The sequence below is a fragment of the Morone saxatilis genome, unplaced genomic scaffold (genome assembly GCF_004916995.1).
Source record: "Morone saxatilis isolate NCDOM2014 unplaced genomic scaffold, NCSU_SB_2.0 Contig23, whole genome shotgun sequence".
Lineage (NCBI taxonomy): Eukaryota > Metazoa > Chordata > Actinopteri > Moronidae > Morone > Morone saxatilis.
Genome location: NW_023339796.1, coordinates 10,420,897 through 10,441,860, shown reverse-complemented (window position 1 = coordinate 10,441,860; position 20,964 = coordinate 10,420,897). Strand labels below are relative to the sequence as shown.

General features: G+C 40.8%; 3 protein-coding genes across 3 annotated transcripts; 2 read left to right on the top strand and 1 right to left on the bottom strand.

The window, feature by feature from the left end:
• The first annotated feature begins 309 nt into the window (after positions 1-309).
• On the top strand, positions 310-8,539 carry efcab14 (EF-hand calcium binding domain 14). Its single transcript, XM_035670110.1, has 9 exons — positions 310-1,051; positions 2,019-2,167; positions 2,296-2,441; positions 3,268-3,366; positions 3,473-3,580; positions 5,193-5,345; positions 5,679-5,787; positions 5,879-6,010; positions 6,956-8,539. Exons 1-9 carry the CDS (start codon positions 876-878, stop codon positions 7,132-7,134), a joined length of 1,251 nt encoding a protein of 416 aa, XP_035526003.1. The 5' UTR covers positions 310-875; the 3' UTR covers positions 7,135-8,539.
• Positions 7,838-9,874, bottom strand: znf830 (zinc finger protein 830). The gene has a single exon (XM_035670111.1). It carries the CDS (start codon positions 9,790-9,792, stop codon positions 8,758-8,760), a length of 1,035 nt encoding a protein of 344 aa, XP_035526004.1. The 5' UTR covers positions 9,793-9,874; the 3' UTR covers positions 7,838-8,757.
• On the top strand, positions 9,873-20,645 carry LOC118334261 (ankyrin repeat domain-containing protein 13C-like). Its single transcript, XM_035670109.1, has 13 exons — positions 9,873-10,789; positions 10,889-10,930; positions 11,809-11,913; positions 14,436-14,521; positions 14,737-14,782; positions 15,044-15,110; positions 15,280-15,424; positions 15,521-15,652; positions 16,378-16,539; positions 16,647-16,726; positions 16,877-16,975; positions 18,994-19,094; positions 19,204-20,645. The coding sequence occupies exons 1-13, from the start codon at positions 10,414-10,416 to the stop codon at positions 19,332-19,334; spliced, it is 1,572 nt and encodes a 523-aa protein (XP_035526002.1). The 5' UTR covers positions 9,873-10,413; the 3' UTR covers positions 19,335-20,645.
• The last annotated feature ends 319 nt before the right edge of the window (positions 20,646-20,964 follow it).

Here is a 20,964-nt window from a genome sequence, read left to right as displayed (position 1 = left end):
AAGTTTAGCTCAATACCAATGTATACCTAGCATTTTTTTCGCACTGTTTTGAAGCCCTCCTCGTCGTCTTTCACCAGTTCAACCTAACATGTTTGTTTTTTTCCACTGATATCTGCATTGTATGCTTTCGCTAATTCTACTTACTTAGCGTACATTGTTCTCGACTTTGCGCTGGGTGCTGCTGCAGCGGTGCAGACCGGCGGTCGGCGGTCGTCGGCGGCGGGCGGTGTTGCGCTCTGTGTCGCTCCCCGGACAGATTAGAGCACAGGAAGTTGTAAGCTGCTGTTTGCACCAATCAGCTGTGAGGTTACTCGCCCTGCCCAAACAATACAGAAGAAGCAGGACAGGTCGCAGGAAACACAGTATTTTATAACACACAGGTTTTATTTTTGTTTATCAATACAAATACCTTATTTTTTGTTGGGTTTTTTTGCAGTGTTTCTAAAAAAAATAAGCGACGTCGAGGCAAGTATTTTCAACCCTCGCTGAGATGAAGTGGTAGTAACGAAAGCCTTGTTAGCTACCGTTAGCAAGGTGTCAGATGCTAGCTGGGTTAGCTATTGTGCGCTATGTGATAAACCTGCAGCTACCGGGAAAAGTTGTTTTAGAGAAGCCCTTTTTGGGGTCGAGTGGCGTTATACCGATCGGCTGCTGAACGCTTTTGTGTTTTACCTGTGAGTCGACGAGGCAACCAGCCGGTAAAGTCCGATGTGTTTATCCGTTAGCAACCTTGCGTGGTTGAAATCCAAGATAGCACGACGACGTTAAATAGCCTAGCTGCTACATAAACGACAACATCCACCAAACTGGACAAAACTTTGGATTTAGTCGGTTTTAAATCGGGCTCGGCGGGTTCGCTGACCCCCCAGAAGAAGATGAAGAAGAGGAAGGAGTTAAATGCTCTGATCGGACTCGGGGACAGCAAGAGAAAGAAGACCAAGAAGGGATCCGGTCACCGACTTCTCCGAACCGAGCCGCCGGACTCAGAGTCCGATTCGAGCTCGGACGACGACGAGTTCAACAACCTGAGCAGCGGAGCCAACTTTGGGAAGTAAGTAATGAGTTAAATAACGTTTTGTGGTTTGTGTTGTTGTTGTTTTTTTCTGCTTAGTCGGTTACTTGCTGTCGTTGAATTTCCAAATACCAAGTGAAAGTAAACTGGTTAAGATGGTTAAAACAGTTTCTTCTATGTTAGTTATTATGGGTTGTTGTGGAAGATTTGTTGTGTTCTGTGTTTGTTGTTGTGGCATCTGTTGTCTGTGTGGTTTCTTTTTTCTATGTCTTGCATAGATGCCAAATAAAATAGCATCTAAACGGAAGTGTTTGTGTAAGAACAAAAAATACAGTCACCTCCCATCAACTGTGTGAATTCAGTGTATCTGCAAGGGCTGTGGTTTTAAAATATGGTTTAATTGTCTTTTATTTTGTTGTTGATGGTTTTTCTTTGTATATCACTTTATTGCCATTGTAAAGAGTATTAGCTTGTCAGCACATTGGAACCAGAGTGCTTTTATTCTTCACTCAAATGTGCTGAAGAATTACAGTGGAAAACATCTTAAATCTTAAATCAAAGATTGTGTTCTTCAGCGACATATGCTCTGAGACTGAAAGCCCATGTTCCTCTGCCCCCGGTGTACATGACCTATATTGTAGTCAGTGTAGTTGCATATATATAAATAAATATAAATACTGCCATATATATCCAGTTGCTCTTCTTCTGTGCTCAGATTAAAGCAAAAAAAGACACATCTTGCACATTAAGAAGACAGTTAGGCTTTTTTTCTGTAACTTGATGTCAGCCAAATTAGAAATAATCAATACTACATTCAGCATTGAGTGTGATTGATATGATGATATAATATTCTAGCAGCTCATATGTTGAAGCGCCAGTATTTTTCAGTAATCCTCATAATTCCCATGACAGAGCATGCAGTCTTCTGAAAATATCTTCCTCATTAATAATGGAAGAGGCCGTGCAGTTGTAATGTCTAACATTACCATGTTTCTTCTCTTTACAGAAGAAGCTACACGCAGTGCTGCAACGTGTGCTACCCCTTGTTTCTGTTCATCATACTGGCTGCCTGCGTTATGGCCTGTGCTGGACTCATATGGATGCAGATCGCTCTGAAAGAAGATCTAGATGCAATGAAAGAAAAGCTGCACAGCAGTAAGACTCACTGTCACTCATGCACGCACCTTGTGATGGTCATAAAAAGCTCACTGCACCTTGGAAACATAAACCTGTTATATCATCCATTCCTTTGTCTTTAACATATTGTAATGTGTTTGTAACAGTGGAATCCAGCCAGAAGGTGTCGTCAAGTGAAATACCGAAACTAAGTGAGGACCTGAAAAACAAGGAGAGAAAACTTGATGACATTGAAAATGGGGACAAGGGGTTGAGCAAGCTCTGGTCTAACTTAACAGAAATGAACAGAAAGGTCAGTTGTTTTCATCGCTCAGAGGTTTTGAAGCCACGTTAACGTTCACACTATCAGTACCAACAGTAACCAGAGCTCAGTGTTGGAGAATATCTAGTTTCAGTGTTGGTCTAACTAAGAATTGCTTTTCTTCAGTATACCTTTATACTATGTTATATTTTAGTTGAAGAATTACCAGCGGATTACATTAAACGCACTTTTGATACTTTACACCCTGTTAAATATCTAATACCATACAGTAGTAATACAAAAAACAAAATGATTCCAACAGTAATAGTAAACACAGACATTTTTTTCTTGGCTTTAACTTGCATACTAACGTGATGCTGCACAAACTAAGAATGCTGCAACAACAGTGTAACACCAATGCAGTAAACAAAGTCTCCTTACCTTCCAGCAATTACAAGACTAGAATACGAGCTGAGCGAGTATGCATTTGTCTTTGTGTCGCTAAAAAACAAGGTTGCATGAGAACATTTAATCATTTAATCTTACTCTCTGTTCAAGATTATTCTTATTCTGAAATAAGAGCTAGAGCTGGTAACAGACGACTTGCTGGTTGTGACAACTAAACACTGGTATCAGTTTCACATACAGTATTAAAAACAGACAACTTACTTTGTACTGCTCCTGCTGCACAACAGTTTCCCTCAGGACAAATACAGTTCTAAAGATCTTATCTTAAGTTTGCAAACAAGTAAAATATGCAGCATTTTTACTTAACAACCGCCTCTAGAATTGAAATAAATAAAAAAAGTGGCTTAATAAATTGGTAATTCTGTCTTAGAAGTATAACTGAAGGTGGTGTGTCATTTTACTCCTGTAGATCAGTTTGCTGGATTCTGCTGTAAACCATTTGAAGGCCAACTTGAAATCAGCCGCTGATTTAATCAGCCTTCCCACCACAGTTGAAGAGCTTCAAAAGGTAAAGAAAATGTATTTAAAAGAGAAATTTGGTTGAGAATCTTTTAATGTTCTATTATTTTGCACTATGTTCATAACTAACCTCTCAGAGTGTTTTTCTCTTCCAGAGTGTTGCTACAATTGGCAGCACACTAACGAGTGTGCAGCACGATGTGAAGACTATCCAGGCTGCTCTTGAAAATCAGAAGAAGGATGACGACTTGAAGCAGACAATGGTAAATTCAAGCCAGTAACATTTGAAATACTTTCTTATTTTGACAGTTGGTATGATAACATGTTCGGATTAAATAGGATATCTGGCCGTGGGAACCTAAACGCTCCAAATAGGAATCTTCATGTTTACTTTGAGATCATTGTTTAGGCTTTTCGCTTGCACGAGTCTCAGTTTTCCCTCTTTTGTTTAGATCTTTCGTTGTTTATATGTGTTTTTGTCTGTTGGCTTAATTCTAATTCTTTTATTTTATCTGGCCTTGCAGAGTAACTGTTGTGTACTTTAACATTTTATTTACACCAAGTTTGTGTACATTCACTCATCCATTTATGTCTCAGAACAGTTGTGCCTAGTGTTCAGTGTGATAAGTACTGTTTGCAGTGAGAGGCAGGATAGTCTATTAGAATAGCCTTACCTTTCAGAATGATTTTTCAAGCTGCATGCTAAACTACTGAACTGTCGATACAGCGTGTTGGGCAGCTGAAAAAAACACAGAAGAGTTTGAAGCTGTGTTCCTTCGTAAATAACATAGGGCTGCAAGCTCTAGCATTTCACTTGAGCAAAGCCGATGGATTTTTCATGAGTCAAAGTCGAGGTTGGATTTCACTTATTTTGTGTGACAGCTTGTCTTTTTTTATTTACATCTCTACGGTCAGTGCAAATGTTGCTGGCAGTTGCTTTTCTCATTCATTATTTATGTATGAATGTATGGAGAGCGTGTTTACTTAAAATGTAAAAATTGAACTTAACTGCGCCAGTGTCTAATATACTCCCTCCCAGTTCCTAGCTGCAGTGGTGTCTTAGTATATTCGTCTCACTCAGAACTGAGGCAAATCTACTTACATGCGGCCAACATGATTCTGTTGATGAAACGTCGGGTTGCTCTGCTTAACTGTGGCACGAATTCAAACAAGAACCCGTGGCGAACTTTGTCACTGCCAGATTAATTTGTTTATTTGTTTACCCAGCATGCATGGATGCTTTCACAGTTCTTGTCAGGCTTGCATTGAAAGAGTCGTTGGGTTAAGAAGGTCCTGTCATTTCTTGGAGCCTTGCATTGGCTTTTCATTCATAATACATGATACAAGTGCCAATCTATTTTGGGAGCTTAGATGCTTTAGTTTGCTGAGTAAAACTAGGTCAAAGACAACTGCGGAATATTTTTTTCCACTTTATTTTTTTTAAGCAGAATAGGATGGCAAATGAGGATAAGAAAATAATCACACTTTTACATGTTTTTATACAGTGACTTCAATAATTATATGGTCAGTGATGTATTGCGAGCTAGCTGAGATCTCCATAGTCTTTGGATTTTGAGGTACAGATGCAACCAGCTGCAATTGCCAGCTGGTTCATGACAGGCCTTTGCTTATTTGAATGGAATTAATGGTTACATCCATCCAGCTGGTGGCAGCAATTCTGATTGGCTGGTACTGTAACTGTAACTCTACCTGCTTAACCTCTCAGGAGACTGGTCTGACAGGACACAATTGATTTTCCTTATGTGCTGCTTTTGTAAGAGGAACTGGGTGCACGCAGCTCTTACTTTGGTTGAAATATCATAAAACAGCAGTTTGTTTACATTGATTTCTTTTCTTTTTCACCTTTTGTCATAGGACATAACAGACCTGAGAAAAGCTGTGAGTGAGGCGAACAAGACAGAGGAGCTGCACCATACACAGGCGGATGAGCAGATCCACATCCTCCTCTCTACAGTTGCAGATCTTCAACAGAGAGTGTCGTCATTAGAGAACGGATCAAAGCAAAGTGTGAGTCATATGAAGCACCACACTTGTGCTTTGTAAAAGTTCAGCCTTTGCGCAATTGTGATCAGCCTGTTTTTTACCTGTTTTTTTAACATCTATTTCAACCATTCTCCATTACCTTTAGCTTTTAAACTAATTAATTTCAACATCTCTGCATGCTACCTTGTTTTCATGCTGAATGGGATTTTTTTTTTTATTCAAATGAGTTGAGCTACTCCACAATCCTTCTACATACCCCAGAGCAACTGCAGAAGTAACCTAGTTGGGAATCTCTGGCCTAGAGAGTAAAAGACAGCCTATTCCAATTTTACATTTCATCTTTAATCTGCTTCACAGTCCAAGGACAATGACGCAGCAGCTCAACTGCCAACCACCAGTAAAAGTCCAGTAACTGAGGGGGTGAACGAAGCTACTACAACCAAAGCAACACCTGGGGATACACTAGGTACAGTGTAGGATAAAGCAGTATTACTACAGTGGTTTTATTTGCCTTATGTTACGTTTTAATGTTTTTTTTTTCTCCTTTATTTTCACAGAGATATCCACACCACTGACAGAGCCTCAGACAAGCAGACGTCCACGCTTCTTAACTCCAAACCGCATTAAGAGAAGTGCATGGACAGGATGCCCAAAGACTGTGATCCTGCCTGGTGTCGGTTCTCTGAAAGGTGCTTTACTACTATTCCAGAGTTGTATATCTCAGCATTCATTGAAGGAACAGTTCGAGAAAATACATGTATTTGCTTTCTTATCAAGATCTGAACTGCTCTAATGCCTGTTCAGTAAATATTTGGCTATAATATATGAAGTCTCCACTGGTTGCAAAGTGACGACGAGAGTTCCTGCTCCAAGCCAAGAAATACTTGGCACAAAAAAACAGCGTTTGTAAATTTAATCTCTTGTACTGCTAAATTAGATGCTTAAAGGCTGGATGTTTGCTCCATTTACAGTCTTTAGGCCAAAGCCTGATTTAAATGTTGAATCACTGCTGTAGCCTGACCTGCACCTCCCCAGGAATGTAACTACGCTTTGCGGATAACACGGACCACAACAATTGTGATCGCTCCGCTTAGTGTGTGTGCATTGTCTGAGAATGAGAGGCGACTCACACAAAACCCAGATGAGTTCATCATAATGCTGTTTGAGAATCCCTCTGCAAGTGTGTCCTCACACAGACAAACAGGCACATGGGGACGCTGCCTTGCAGCATGACATGCTATTGTCGGTCTTCACGAAACAAGAAAAGCACATGAAAGATTGAGGAGAGACATGGGAGAGTTTCAGTCGCCACTGTTTGAAGTACACAACGAAACTCAACACAGTGGCATAGAAACCCCACCGCCAACTAACGTTTTGGTGGTGTTATTTGCAGAGCATGTATAAATCCTCATACTATAAATATTAAAACAGCAGCTAAGCTGTAGCTCGATATTCAACAGACAGACATGAGCGTGGTATCAATTTATCTGCAAGAAAGCAAATACGTGTATTTTCAAAAATGCTGAACTATTTCTTTAAAGGCTCCAAATTGTATTGTCAATAGTATGGATATTTTAAGTTTTGCCCTCACAGACAAACTTGAATGTTTCTGAATAAAACTATGCTTTTCACAGACTTGGAAGACATCTTCCAGCAGGCAGACATTGGACGTAATTCACTTGGATTGACCTACCATGGCCTGAGTAAAGTATTTGGAACATTCACTCCCAGTGCTCGTACCATGGAGTGTTTTGACAATGACAGGGACCAGAGGTACTCTCTGATGGAGCTGAGAGCTGCTGTAGGTTTGTGAGCACATTATCACTGACAGCAGTGAACAGTATTGAATACCCAGCGGGGTCTGGGGGTTCGGAGATCCCGACCCTTTTCAGTAATTGCTGCACTTTTTGTGAACCGAATATTTATCATACTGATTGTGGAACAGTGGCGCTGGCATGCCCCCTACTCACTCCCCCCATTCCCCTGCCCATTTCAACACCTCTTTCACAAAACATGAGCTTAAATTTTAAAGTTAATCTATATGAGTACCTGTATGCAGAATATTCCGCTCTTATTTTAGCGAATTCCATGGTTAATGTGAAATAAACCGTGGAAATAGGTGTTGTGAATTATTTTGAATCCTGTTTCCCACCTTCAATTCTCTGACTTGCTGGTTTCCTGCACCTGTGTTTTTGTTTGGTTTAGTTTATTTCCAACCAATTTGTCTCCTCTTGATGTAACTTTTTTTTGTGTATTTAGCTTCTCCAGAGGCTGTAATTGTTAGTCCATTGCAGATGTCCCCACCCATTAACACAAACACCTGGTACAACTCATCTGAACCTTATTTATAGGACCTGAGATAGAATGTTATGAATGTTTACAAATGACTACTAGAAACATTTTTTGTGAGTCTTTTGTTTTTAGATGAATTCCTAACTTAAGAGCAAACAATGGGAGCATTAGAGTGAGGACTTAATGTATGCTCTAAACAAGTTTCAGATTTTTTTTTTCTGTTCTGTTTTCTTCCCCTCATTTATCTTCAGTTAGTTGCTACGTTTTGATAGGAGTCGTGTGTTTCGTCCATCTGTACATTAATCTGTATTTTTGCGGTTTTCAGTTCTACAAGTTCCGAAGGGCTATGAACACTTTGAATCATTCAGAAAGAATTTTGAAGTGGTAACTCGTGAGGCATATGTAGCAATAAGAAAATGACATAGATATTGCTTGGTAAAAGATGCAGTAGACAGAAGGCACACCTAGCTCACAATGTGTAACAGGTAGTATAAGAAGCACTGACATCACTCTTTACTTGATTCATTTTATTCCATTTTTATGGGCCTAATAACGGTGTATTTACATAACAGATTTGTCATACTCAAATATTGCTGTATTATGTAAAAAAATGTATTAAACAAATGATCTCGTGAAGGGTCGGGTTGGTAAAATTTACTTTACGGTCTTACTCTCAACCTTGTACATTTTTTAAAAATCTGTTGTGCTTTGCATGTTGCTTATAATGTAACATGAACCGATTATTTATAAACCTAACATAGTCGACTACTTGGTTTTGCAAGACAATTTGTTAGTGGAGCTCAAAATGTAACAGCTTTGGCCATCATGACATAGACTTTTGATCCATGCTGCTACTGTACATGGGGGGATTTTATGAACGTGTTTTTGTGTGAGCACCAATGAATAAAACACACAATGAAAACGGTTTGATTTGTGGTCCATCTGGTGTTTTAAGTCATGAACTGAGAAACTTTATCTTCCAGTGGCACTACACAATGTTTTACAACATGTTTTTTCACCTTCGCATCACATTTAAACCAGTCTGAAATATACAAATGATGCGGTGAAGACAAACATATTTACAGTTGCTGACAGACTTGCATACAAAAACAAGCCTCCTCTTTAGACCTGTTTTTACGGAAACTTAGGCCAGAGCCCCTTTAGCCCTCCAGTCCCGGGACAAAAGCCCCAGCAGCTCTTCTTCATCCTCCTCTTCCTCATGGCTGGCGTCTGTCTCCATATGTTCATCCTTCCTGCGCAGAGGCTTGCTCTTCACCACATCCCGCTTGTCTCTCAGCACCTCCACCCTCTTGTAGCACTCAATTTGTTCATCGATTTCATCAATCTGACGTTCAAGGCGGCCCTCCTCGTCGTCCTCCGCCACGATGGCCTCTGATTTCGTGTTCACCTGTCGGATCTCCTTTTGAAACTCTTCCCACTCCTTGTCCATTTGATCTTTGGGTGCGTCGACGTTGCGCACTTTGGCATCTCTTACGGGATCGTCGAAGAAGCCCTCCGGCAGTGCCTCGGCCGTGTTATCTTTCTTCTCTGTGCTTTTCTCCTGCACTTCTGCTTTGAGGATGGATCCTGAGTGGGAGATGGCGGGTGTGGATGGGATGGAGCTGTCAAAGAAATCGCTCGGCAGCCCTGCAGCTTCAGCCTTTTGAGGAGGGGGGTTCGCGCTTCCTGCCTGACCTTCCTCTGCCGCATCTTCTGCATCGTCGTCTTCATCATAAACTCCGGCCAACAGACTCAGACCTGCAGACTTTTGAGCGTGCACAGCTCGCTTTTCGGCGGGTTTCTGGAAGAAATCTCCTGGCAGTCCTGACGCAGACTGGCCCGCAGCCGAGGAGGGTTTGGCCTTTTTCCCGTTCACGTCGTCGTCGTCGGGCGCTTTCCTCTTTGCTGGTTGACTCTGCGGTGTTGCCGGTTGACTCTTTGCCTCCTTCAGCTCTGCAACTTTCTCTTTGTGCTGTTTACCAAGAACATGAGCTGGCCACAGCAGCTCCGACTTCACCTGCACATTGCACAGGACGCAGCTGAGATGGCCCAGACTGTTGTATTTAGCGAAAGGAGACTCGACGCGCTTCTTGTCCGTCGTTCGCCTCTGTTTCTCTCTCATCAAGCGCCGAAGTTCCTCTTGATTCACAACTTTCTTCCCCTTCTTAGAGGTCGCCATTCTTCAAAACAGCGCAGCTTGTTGGCTAGCCAGCTAGTCGCTTGCGACGAAGTGCAAGCTGCGTCCGGTAAAAGTGACGTGAAGCACGAACTCGCGTTCAGTCGGTTTTTGTGGAATAGTATCGCGAGATTTCCCGCTTCGGCAAGCTGGCTAAGTCTGTTAGCTCAGCTGGTTCATTGTGCGCCTCAGTTTTTACCGCAAAGCCACTGAATCGATACAGCTTCATACGTTTAGCCAAGAAGAAGCAGCAGCAGAAGGGCCGACGATGTAGTCGCTTCACCTCCGTGCTTATTCCTAGACGTGTGTTGATTTAGTGCGTGTGTTTTGTTATGTGTGCAGTTATTCTGTGTTTTGTGTCGCCGCACCCACCGTGTTTATTTCTTATTGTGGGGCTAGCTGGCTAACGTTTGCTGGGAGCTAACCGCGGTTGTCTCCGGAGCTGGGCAGCAGGTGTAACGTTACAGGGAGCATCCAGAGAAAAGCGTCGCTGTTGGCTTTAATTGCTAAGAAGCTCAAAATCATATTGGCGAATTTTAGTTCATCTGCTCCCAAATTTTTAGGTTTTTATGTTGTTTTTTTTGCCACATCAGTAAATCAGTGAACGTGAGCCTGGTAGTCATCATGACAGGGGAGAAGATACGCACCATGCGAAAGGACCACAACAAACCGAACAAAAATGAAGAGATAATGGACACGTACGATGAGACCTCAAACGGGACTATCCCTAACGGCACCGGTAACCATTTTAAATCCAACAAGGCTTTTCAGAAATCCGTCAAAACCTCGACACTGCAGCAGCAACAGCAGCTCAATGCAAACAACATCAACGGCAACTCGTCATCGCTCGGCACAGTCGTCAATGATAACAACAAGAACCCAATTATCCTGACGAGTGAGGACTTGGAGTTCCCTGTTCACGAGTGTGTGTTCAAGGCAGATGTGCGTCGGCTCTCCTCTCTCATCAGGACCCACAGCATCTCCCAGAAAGACGTGCATGGTAAGCTCTGTGCTGTTGCCTTAACAGTTCATTACGTTTACAGGTATGTTGTGATCAGGTTTGAACTACTGGTGTTAATATTTGCATGTACTCTTTCAGGAAACACGCCTCTTCACCTGGCTGTGATGATGGGCCACAAAGGTAAAGCTCATAAAAAGTGTTCAACTCGTTTTATTTTGATACACAGGATTAACCTAAATCAACCGAAAGCTTCTCAGAGGGTTATCTACCAGCCTTGTTTTGAGCCCAGAAAATTAAATTACACTAAATCTGATGTGCCGTGATGGTCGTGCATCTGTCATAATGTGGCTTTATGGGAGAGAGTATTTGGCATCCTCATTAAAAGCCTTTTTTTAAAGCAACTCAGTTCTCTTTGCTTTTTTTTTTTGGACTAGCCTCCATACTCTTGCTGCACTCATCATGTCTTATCTGACCTCTGCCGTGCTGGGATATTATACAGTGGGTATTATATAGTAGCAGCTAATTTATAAGGACATATATGCTTGGGTTTGCAAAGCAGAAAAGTCAGTTCGGTTATACATATAGCCCAAAATTTGCCTCACAGGGCTTTACAATCTGTAAAACACACAGCACCCTCTATTCAAAATCTCTCCAGATATGGGAAAAAAACCTTCCACGAAGCAAAAACCTCAGCAGGGAAACAAAAGGGGAGAAATGGAGGTGCAACAGAAGATGTATTCCTCTTCCAGTACAGAAGTAGTAGTTGCTGGCACTATTGTGGATACTGAACTGAATGAATGACCTTAATGTACCGAAAAATCTAAAGTTTGTCATGACATAAAGATCAGTGGTCGTAAAATAAAGATATAACCTAAAGATATATATAAAAACAACTAAACTATCCGGACTCTGTTACAAAGTTATGTTTTGGAATGGCTGCTCAAAACGTGGTGACAATATACAAAATTGACTATAATATAGACATAATCAAGTTTGTCCTTGATAATGATAAATAAATAAATAAAAATCAATGGTAAGTTTTTGTGTTTTTCTTTCAGAGTGTGCCCTCCTGCTTCTGGCCCATAACGCTCCTGTAAAGATCAAGAACGCACAGGGATGGAGCCCTCTAGCAGAAGCCATCAGCTACGGCGACAGGCAAATGAGTAAGTGTCTGCACTGCTCTGAATAGCTGTCTGCTGTCCCGGGGTTTTCATATTTGCATGTGTTTATGGAAATCTCAGCGGCGTACCTGCAATCATACACTTGTCGTTACGACATTTAGGCTGAGTGCTGCCTGTCTGACGGCTCTATGGATTCACAACAGCTCCATGATGTTTGCTTTAGTCACCATTTGTCGGTTAGAGAGTCAGTCTGACATCTGGAATGACTTTCTGCATGAATGCTTATATTGTAGCAGTGTTGGTAGATGTCAGCTTGATGGTTGTAGTCTGTTCAGGAAGTATCATATTTGGTTGAATTGCTCTGCTTCTTTGTATTGCCAACACTGATACACTGACTGATATCATGTTCTCCTAATGAAAAAGGGAAGTTGTAAGTTTTTCTCATAGTTAATGAAATACAACACAAAATCTCCAGAGTCTTTGCTTTGCAGAAACATTTACCTGTGTATACTGTTTAGAGACTTCTTGGATACCTCTGTACAAGCTTGGCTTCTCTCTGTTTTCTTTTCTACATTAAACCCAGAGTTTCTGCTGTCATATGTGGGACAGAATCAGTTGTATTGCCCACCGCTGAAATCAAGTGAAGTTGCAGAGAAAATGGCATAATAAAGAACATTTTAGTTTTTCATATCAACCGATAAATCCTAAACAGTACTACAGTATTAAGGTTAATAATGTCTACGTCACTGAGAAATTAAAATGTAATCCTTTGTCTTTTTTAGAAATTGTGGCGCAAGGCAAAGGGGGCTAAATACTGTCGGTGGTGTGAGTGTTTGAAGAACCTTTTTATGAGTCATTTAATTGTTTAAAGGCGGCTGCTGTCTGGTCGGTCCAGCTAAAAGCTAGAGGTGGAGGTTTTCTCTGAGCACTCGTCATCCAGATGGGTTGGAACGCAGCCTGAATGGGGGCTTAGTGTTAGGAAGCCCTGAGCTCCGGTCACTCCTCTGCTTATTGATGCAACTGCTTTTAGATCTGACATCCAGTGAAAAAGAGTCAAATGACATGTGAAAGGCACCAGCTAATGCCTTTGGGATGAATTCAGTGCTCTGTCCTTTTTTTTTTTTTTAGATGTGGTGTTAATTTTGCACACTTGACTAAAGATAAAAGAAAAGATAATGGCTGGGCTAAGTGTTTGGTAAAGGGTCTATATACTAAATAAATTCTCTCTGTTTTTGTGACAAAGCCAAGGTGACACATTTATGTTAGCGCTGTGTAGATAAGCTAACAGTGAACTAGCAGCATCCTGTTCTTACACAGCCTGTGATGCAGGTTGTGAGGCTCGGTAGTTTGAGAAATGACCCTCAACCTTGTTAGTATGCGCCCCGACTCTCCGTGCCTGCTGTGGCAGGCTGGCTTGGGACTGGGACCAGGAGTTTTGCTTTGAGAAGGTCACGTCATTCTTAAGGGTGAAGGGGAGGCAGGGAGGGGGCTGGGTACATTCACAGCATCAGGACATGGACAAGGACATGCAAAGAAAGGCACTGCATTATTTAGATTTCCATTTTAGGTTTAATAACGTGCAGCACACACAGCTGGCTATCAGAGTGAGACAAATGGAGAATAATTTGCGCGGCTTACAGCTTTTTATGAAACACCGCAGTCTTGTCATCAGTCATCACCTTTCACTTTTACACATGTCCACATTGCGTCAGCAGCTCGCTCCCTGGTTGTCTGTGTGTGCAATGACGAGCTGCCCGAGTGCAGCAAGTGCCTCATCAGCAGTATGTGCCTCGGTCACGTCCACTCTCAGTCCAGTGTTTCCCCCTGGTCAAGATAACCAGGACACGTCTGAGGTCCGTCCGGTATTATTCAATGGTTGCTGATCTAATGAAAATATATATATGAAAAATCAGACTTCTTTTAAAGGAGTTATAGTTGCAGCAGGGCAGTGATGCAGTAGCAGCAAAATCTGACTGAACACTTTACTAGAGCTGCAACATTTAGTCGATCAGAAAGAATCAGCTAAAACTATTTTGGTAAGTGAGTAATTTTAAAGCAAAAAATGTTTGGTGCAAGCTTCTCCAATGTAAGGATTTGCTGCATTTCTTTGTTTTATTTAATTTGAAGACTAAATATTTTAGGGTTTTTGGACTGTTGGTGGAAAAATGTTTTTCAGTGTTTTCTGACATTTTATAGACAAATCAATGAATGTAATAAAATAACGGCAGATTAATGGATAATGAAAATGATTGTTAGTTATACTTAACTGCATATCTCACAAACATGGGTGCAGACAAACACACACAACAACACTCACTTCTGGATCAGTACCATGCAGGGAATAGAGTCTGACAGATTGGAGATCAGTATACATCACATAAACAAACCCTTTTAGTATTTTTGACTCCTCATGATCGAGATATGACCGACATATGTAAAGTTGTGTACCTTTTTTAGACTGGCTATGTATTCAAAGGTGATGTAAGCAATTGGACTTCATATTTTAAGATGTGTTTAGGTGTATATTGTGTGTAACTAGTAACTGAGTTCTTTCTCACCCTCAGTCACAGCAATACTGCGGAAGTTAAAGCAGCAGTCCAGGGAGAGTGTGGAGGATAAAAGGCCAAAATTACTGAAAGCTCTCAGGGAGGTGAGAATCACACTGGCTGTCGCTGACACTTCACTGTATTTTCAACATGTCTGCAGGCTATCATTTGCATAAACGACTCTTTCCTGTCCTTGAGAATGCATATTACTTGCTGAAATGCATAATGTGAAATCTTCACTGTACAGTACTTTTCTTCTGACCCATGAAATTGTAATGTATCAGCTGAATCATTTTGAGTGCTTCTGTTTTTTCCGTAGCTTGGTGACTTTTATCTGGAGCTGCATTGGGACTTTCAGAGCTGGGGTGAGTTGTCATATTTCACACACAAAACGCTGTGTATGTGCCCTATTCTCAAACATCATAACGTGATAATGTATAAGACAAGCTTTCATTTGAAATCACTTTGCTGAGTTCTTCAAAGTTGCAGGATGGTTTAACTGTTACTTTAGGATTGTATTACAGATAAACATTTTTTTTCTTTTATTGGCAACGCAAAATCTAGATTATGAAATACTTGTTCATCAGCCACAGTTGAATTTATTCACACTCTCTTCTGTATTTTAGTGCCTTTGCTGTCCCGGATGCTGCCATCTGATGCTTGTAAAATCTACAAGCAGGGGATCAATATCAGGTAGGAAGTCGAATATTATCAAGTTTACTAGACTAAGGCTGTAGCCGTACCTATGAGAGAACCTAATTTACTGAGCAAATGGTCGTTATCCAGGTCGAGGACTTCTTTTAGATCTGAAAAGTAGGACATAAAAATCTTCACACCCTCCCTGTCCTTCCTCCTCATTTAGACTTGACACCACTCTCATAGACTTCACTGACATGAAGTGTCAGCGCGGAGATCTTAGCTTCATTTTCAACGGCGATGCTGAACCCTCCCAGTCCTTTGTGGTTCTGGACAATGAAGCCAAAGTGTACCAAAGAATACACCACGAGGTGAGTGAGTGGTATGAGCAGACCTCTGTTTCACATTGTGTCATCAGCTTTTTAGCGTGAATAGCAATGTCTAACTATCAGTGTCTTTCCCCCCAGGAGTCAGAGATGGAGACTGAAGAAGAGGTGGATATTCTGATGAGCAGTGACGTCTATTCTGCAACTCTGTCCACCAAGTCCATCACTTTCTCTCGCAGTCAGATTGGCTGGCTGTTCAGAGAGGATAAAACAGTAAGGTTTATGGGACAGACCATTACTAAAACTGAAAGTTTTAGAAAATGAGGCATAGCTAAAATATATGACATGGTAACTCCTGCAAATCCATATCTCCCAAACAAATAATGGGAATAAGGCCTGCTTGTTTAGATCAGTGGTTTGACCCTATGACCCCTTCTCCTTTCGAATATCCATCACACGTTGCATTCAATAAGTGTGTGAAAGTGAGAGTGAGTTGTGCTAGAGTGGTTTTTTACCTCCAAGATTCTTTAATTTGAACCATTTTAGTGTCTTGAAGAGTTAAGTGTCCGTTTTTTAGAAAGAAAGAAGAAATAATCAAAGACTACAGAAAGGATAAGGGAAAAAAATGTTGATGTGTGATCATCTTATTCCTTTCCTGTAAATCCTCTCACAACCTCTTGGCTGACTCCCAACCCCCTGGGTGGAAACCACTGGTTTAGAGTTCCCATATGCAAATAAAATATTTCTCAGTACGGCCTTTGCAGCACAGTCTGAGTTTGTTAAAAACAAGACGTGTGTACCTAATTGCTCTGCACAGTGGTTAATAGAATTTTAACAGAGATTTGTCTTGCTGTGAGGATGAGAGAAAAAGAGGTGCAAAGTTAGTAGAGTGCTACCCTCAGGCTGCGCCGTGGCACATTTTAAGAAATCAGCAGTATTTTTGGAAATTATTTGTTAACTCGCAGTGAAACCTCGACGTCTGGTTGTTTTCTGTTCAGGAGAGGGTTGGAAACTTCCTGGCTGACTTCTATTCAGTGAACGGTCTGATGCTGGAGTCACGGAAGCGGCGAGAACACCTCAGCGAGGAGGACATCTTGAGGAACAAAGCCATCATGGAGAGCTTGAGTAAAGGCGGCAGCATCAGTGAACAAAATTTTGAGGTGAGAGAGAAGGAAACCAGTGTTCTGGCTTCATCCATCAATGGTAAATAGCAGTGTTACCCTGAGGACTGTGAATATGCCACTGACTGATATTTTCCTGTGCCCAGCCTGCGAGAAGGCAGTCCCTCACAGCTCCAGCGCCAAACACAATTTCTTGGGAAGAGTACATCACTGCAGAGCAGGGAAAGTAAGCATCTTGTGTTTTCTACAATTTCATCAGTCTTTGTCAAAATAAAAGATTCAGAGTAGAAGTTAAATCAGGGCAGAGTTTGTGAACCATCGTGGATTATGAAAGCAATGTCTTTGTGCGTTTGTCTGTGTCTCTTCCCCCCTTCAGGCCACCTCATCTTGGAAGAGAGCTGGTGTGTAAGGAAAGCAAGAAGAACTTCAAAGCCACTGTAGCCATGAGCCAGGATTTCCCTCTAGGCATCGAGTCGTAAGTACATCCCTTCCTCCTTAGATCTATTTACAAAGTCTTCTGCACCGATTGATCCTGGGTGAATACACTCAAAGTTTTATAGAAGGGCGGCGTGGAGAAGAAATTATTCGGATCCGATAATTAGGCCAGGTAGGCACAAGGGTTTCTCTGATTGTGTGGGGGAGCCACTGATGAGATGATTGCAAATCAACTGCTCCACCATGTGACAACAAAATTACAGTGTTTGCATTATTTTTAACTCAGCTAGGCCCCCTTGTTAGCTATGCTTGGGCTGTTTGAAGAAAATTACTTATTTCTCTCTCATTTTCTATGCACTTATGTCTTACTTCAGTGGTTCTCAAGGACCCCAAAAATGATACACATCAGACCATCGACCTTTATTTGATAAGATGTAGTCTTAAGGATCCCTGTCTGATAATATTTTGTTATAAATGTTTATATTCCACATTTTGTGGGGACACCCTCAAGGACCCCTGGGGGCATCTGCAAGCTTGTGGCATTTGTCTCAGGACCTGTAGGGTTCTTGAGGGAGTTAAGAAATATATTAAATAGAGTTTTAATAGCCAATAATGCTATATTTCACAATATTGTTTTGTTTTGTACATAAACAGAAAAAGGAGATGTTTTTTTGTAGATGAAAAACTAACCTGTCAGTGCTCTCTGGTGGACAAACTATGTAATGGTGACAGTGTTTGTAAATGCCCTGAATGGCAGTTGTATTACTGCAATTTTTGGATGCTGATATATTTGCCAATAAATATGCCTGATAGTTTACCCATAGCAGACGAGCTGTATCTGGACCTGCTGCTGGTTCTGTGTGTTTTTAAGCTTTCTTTTTGTCTGATGATGAAATTAGAATTGTCAAACAAATGTATAGATAAAATGTAAATCACAATGTTACTTTAAGCTTTAACGACCACTGATTGCCTGGAGAAGAAACCGTGTGACTGTTGTACATTTCCTTATATGCAGGAAACATAAAATCAACTGCATTTTTGATCTGAGGTTTGATTTTATGCAGCCAAGAACAAGTCATGTGATCGTGTAAGGAAGAGGCATGTTACACTGAGTAGAATGCAGGATTCAAACAGGATGTGGTTTTGTTTTTGCCTGTAATGGGTTACAGGCAGTGCTTAATGTAGTAAATTGCTTTATCTCCTCTACTGAATGAACCTTAATGGAGGCAACAATAAAACCCCACCCTTTATGATAGCTAATGGTTTTTTAATTTGATTTCGTTTTTCCCTGCACATTATGTGATTTGTAATGTTAAAAATATGTTCTACTTCCTACTCCTAAAATGTTCACTTTAATGTCATTAATCACCAAAAAGAGGCCAGTGATTGTAGAGAAATTATTTTGTTTTGCTACAGAACACATTATCTAAGGCTTTAAAAAATAAATTGTACTTTACACCAGTACATCCGGTGGTTTTAAGTCTCAGCCCCTTTAGTTTTCATTCTAACTAGAAAGCCAGTGTTTGTCTGGACCCTGAGGAAAACCTCTGTTAAAAGCTGATATGTCAGGATACAAATGATTCATTTATTCCAGTGGTTTCCAACCTGGGGGTAGGGACCCAACAAGGGGTCGCAAGATCATTAACATTTCTGCTACATATTTTAAAATTATTTACTTTAATTCAACAAATTTTAATTGTTCACTAAAATGTATTCAAATGGAACAATCTCAGTGTGGTACATACATCTTTGGTTGAACTACTTGCAACTCTTAGACATACTGTAAAGTAGAAGGAGACATTGTTTCTCCCTAAAACGTCTACAAACGGTTGGAAACTCCTATTTTATTCCATACTTTGTTAATAAGTGTATAGTCCTGTTATGAAGCCTTTACTAAAGATTCTTTATTCACTGAAGATGTCAAATTGAAGTTTGACCTAATCCCCCTTTTTTTCTTGTTCAGTTTCCGGGGAGTTTGTCTGTACCTAATGGGAAATATCGGCAAAGAAAAGACTGAAAGTTTTTGAAACTGCTGACTCATTTTTCCTCTGCCTCCAGGTTACTAAACGTGTTGGAAGTCATAGCCCCGTTCAAGCACTTCAACAAACTCAGAGAGTTTGTTCAGATGAAACTTCCGCCTGGGTTTCCAGTCAAACTCGGTATGTGTGTCGACCTACCACCGTGTACCTGTGAGTGGGTGAGCTTGAGAGGAACCATCACAAATATAACATGTTTCTTCTTCTTTTTTTCTCGTTTTCCCCCTCGCAGACATCCCCGTCTTCCCCACGATCACAGCAACTGTCACATTTCAGGAATTCCGCTACGACGAATTTGAGGAGTCTATTTTCTTCATCCCTGCCGAATACAAAGAAGATCCCAGTCGCTTTCCCGACCTCTGACCTGTTAAACACATCTGACACAAACAGGAAATGACCAGCAAGCTTATATGTTAGGGAGGTGGGAAACAAAAATGAGGAATCCTGTATTGTTTTATTCATAAGAAAAAGAAAAAAAAAAAGGGAACTGGTCAGTTATTGTTCATTTTGCTGATGGATCCAAAGCAAACCAATGCAAACAGATGTTACAGAGCGCCATCTCACCTATAGATGCATATCGGCAGTGGTTTTTTTGTGAAATGAGTGATAGCTTTCAGTGTACTCGCCGTTCACCACCTGAGCAGTTTAAGCTGTTGCTCTGTGCTGCTGTTCTTTCCTGTGAAAGCTGTCAGAAGACAAAGTCTGGACTCTTCATCATCACTATTTTAATATCTTCTCCTCTCCAAGGACTGATTACTGAATTCTCATTCTTGAAACTGCACTGACACCATCATCTGTAAATAATTCACGTCTCATCTGTAATTCATAACAAAAGGAATCACAAATATAGCTATATCCTCAAACTGAGCTTAATATTCATTTATAAATGATGTACTATATATATATATATATACTCAATGGAGTAAACACTGTGTAGCAATACATTTCCAGTACTTAAGAATGTTTTTAACCAGCTGGGAGAAGGTTTAGCATAAAAACACATTCTTAACAGTTCGATATCCAAGCCTTTTCCCCTGTGCAGGAGGCTGTCTCCTGTGTTTTCAGGTTCGCTCATGTTACCTCTCGGCTGTCTCCATGTTTGTCGTGATAGTATGGATTCTGTGCTCAGTGTGAGTGAATAATTGTACTGTATCAAGGGTTTGTTGTATGTACGTCTGTGTGTGGGAGAACCCAGATGGGATATCAGGTAAACTGTTCTTAGTTTAATACTGCACTGATATTAAATATATTTAAGGCATGCTATGGCTGTGTTGGCCTACTGGATTACATGCATCTTTAAGATATATTCTCTGAACGTTTGTTACATTACCTGCAGACTTAATGGTATTTAGATAAAAGGAAACACTGAAAATTGTAACACTAACACTTTGAAACACCTTTTAGTGCTTATAAAATCTCTCCTTGATGGTAGTCTGCGCATATTTTTCATTTTTGTTTTCTTCAGTGGAAGGAGAGTGAACTAAGCTGTGAAGTTGATGTTCCACAACTGTCCAGATGGGAAAATTATCTGATCCATTGAGTTGTCTCTGGCTTCAGCTAATATGTACTGCAACCATACCTACTTCACATCCCTTTAAATAAAGCACCAGCATCATGTTTCAACAGACTGTGCAAGTATAATAAAAATGCAGTATTGTATATGAGGCTTTCAAATAAGGGTGGGTGTTAGTCATTTGTCAAGTCACATATTTTGCTATACCAGCATGTCACTAATGTATTTCTGGGAACAAACAGGACTGCTTTGGGGCAATATAGGATTTTATATATGATTTTTGCATGTGATGGTACTTTAATTTCAGTTTTTGCTAGTTTAGCCAAAAACATAAATCTGGTTTAAGGGCTACTGCTAATGATTATTTAAATTTTTGATAAATCTGCCAATTGTCCTGATTGTTAGACTATAACAAATCAAAAAATGCCTATGAAAACCTCCGAGAGCCCTGGGAAATGTCTTGTTTTCTCCGACCAACAG

Coding starts and splice junctions, on each gene's coding strand:
- znf830 (XM_035670111.1), bottom strand. CDS start 9,792: ATGGCGACCTCTAAGAAGGGGAAGAAAGTTGTGAATCAAGAGGAACTT.
- efcab14 (XM_035670110.1), top strand. CDS start 876: ATGAAGAAGAGGAAGGAGTTAAATGCTCTGATCGGACTCGGGGACAGC. Junction 2,442..3,267: donor TAACAGAAATGAACAGAAAG/GTCAGTTGTTTT, acceptor TTACTCCTGTAG/ATCAGTTTGCTGGATTCTGC. Junction 6,011..6,955: donor TGGTGTCGGTTCTCTGAAAG/GTGCTTTACTAC, acceptor TGCTTTTCACAG/ACTTGGAAGACATCTTCCAG.
- LOC118334261 (XM_035670109.1), top strand. CDS start 10,414: ATGACAGGGGAGAAGATACGCACCATGCGAAAGGACCACAACAAACCG. Junction 10,931..11,808: donor TGTGATGATGGGCCACAAAG/GTAAAGCTCATA, acceptor TTTTTCTTTCAG/AGTGTGCCCTCCTGCTTCTG. Junction 15,653..16,377: donor TGTTCAGAGAGGATAAAACA/GTAAGGTTTATG, acceptor TTTTCTGTTCAG/GAGAGGGTTGGAAACTTCCT.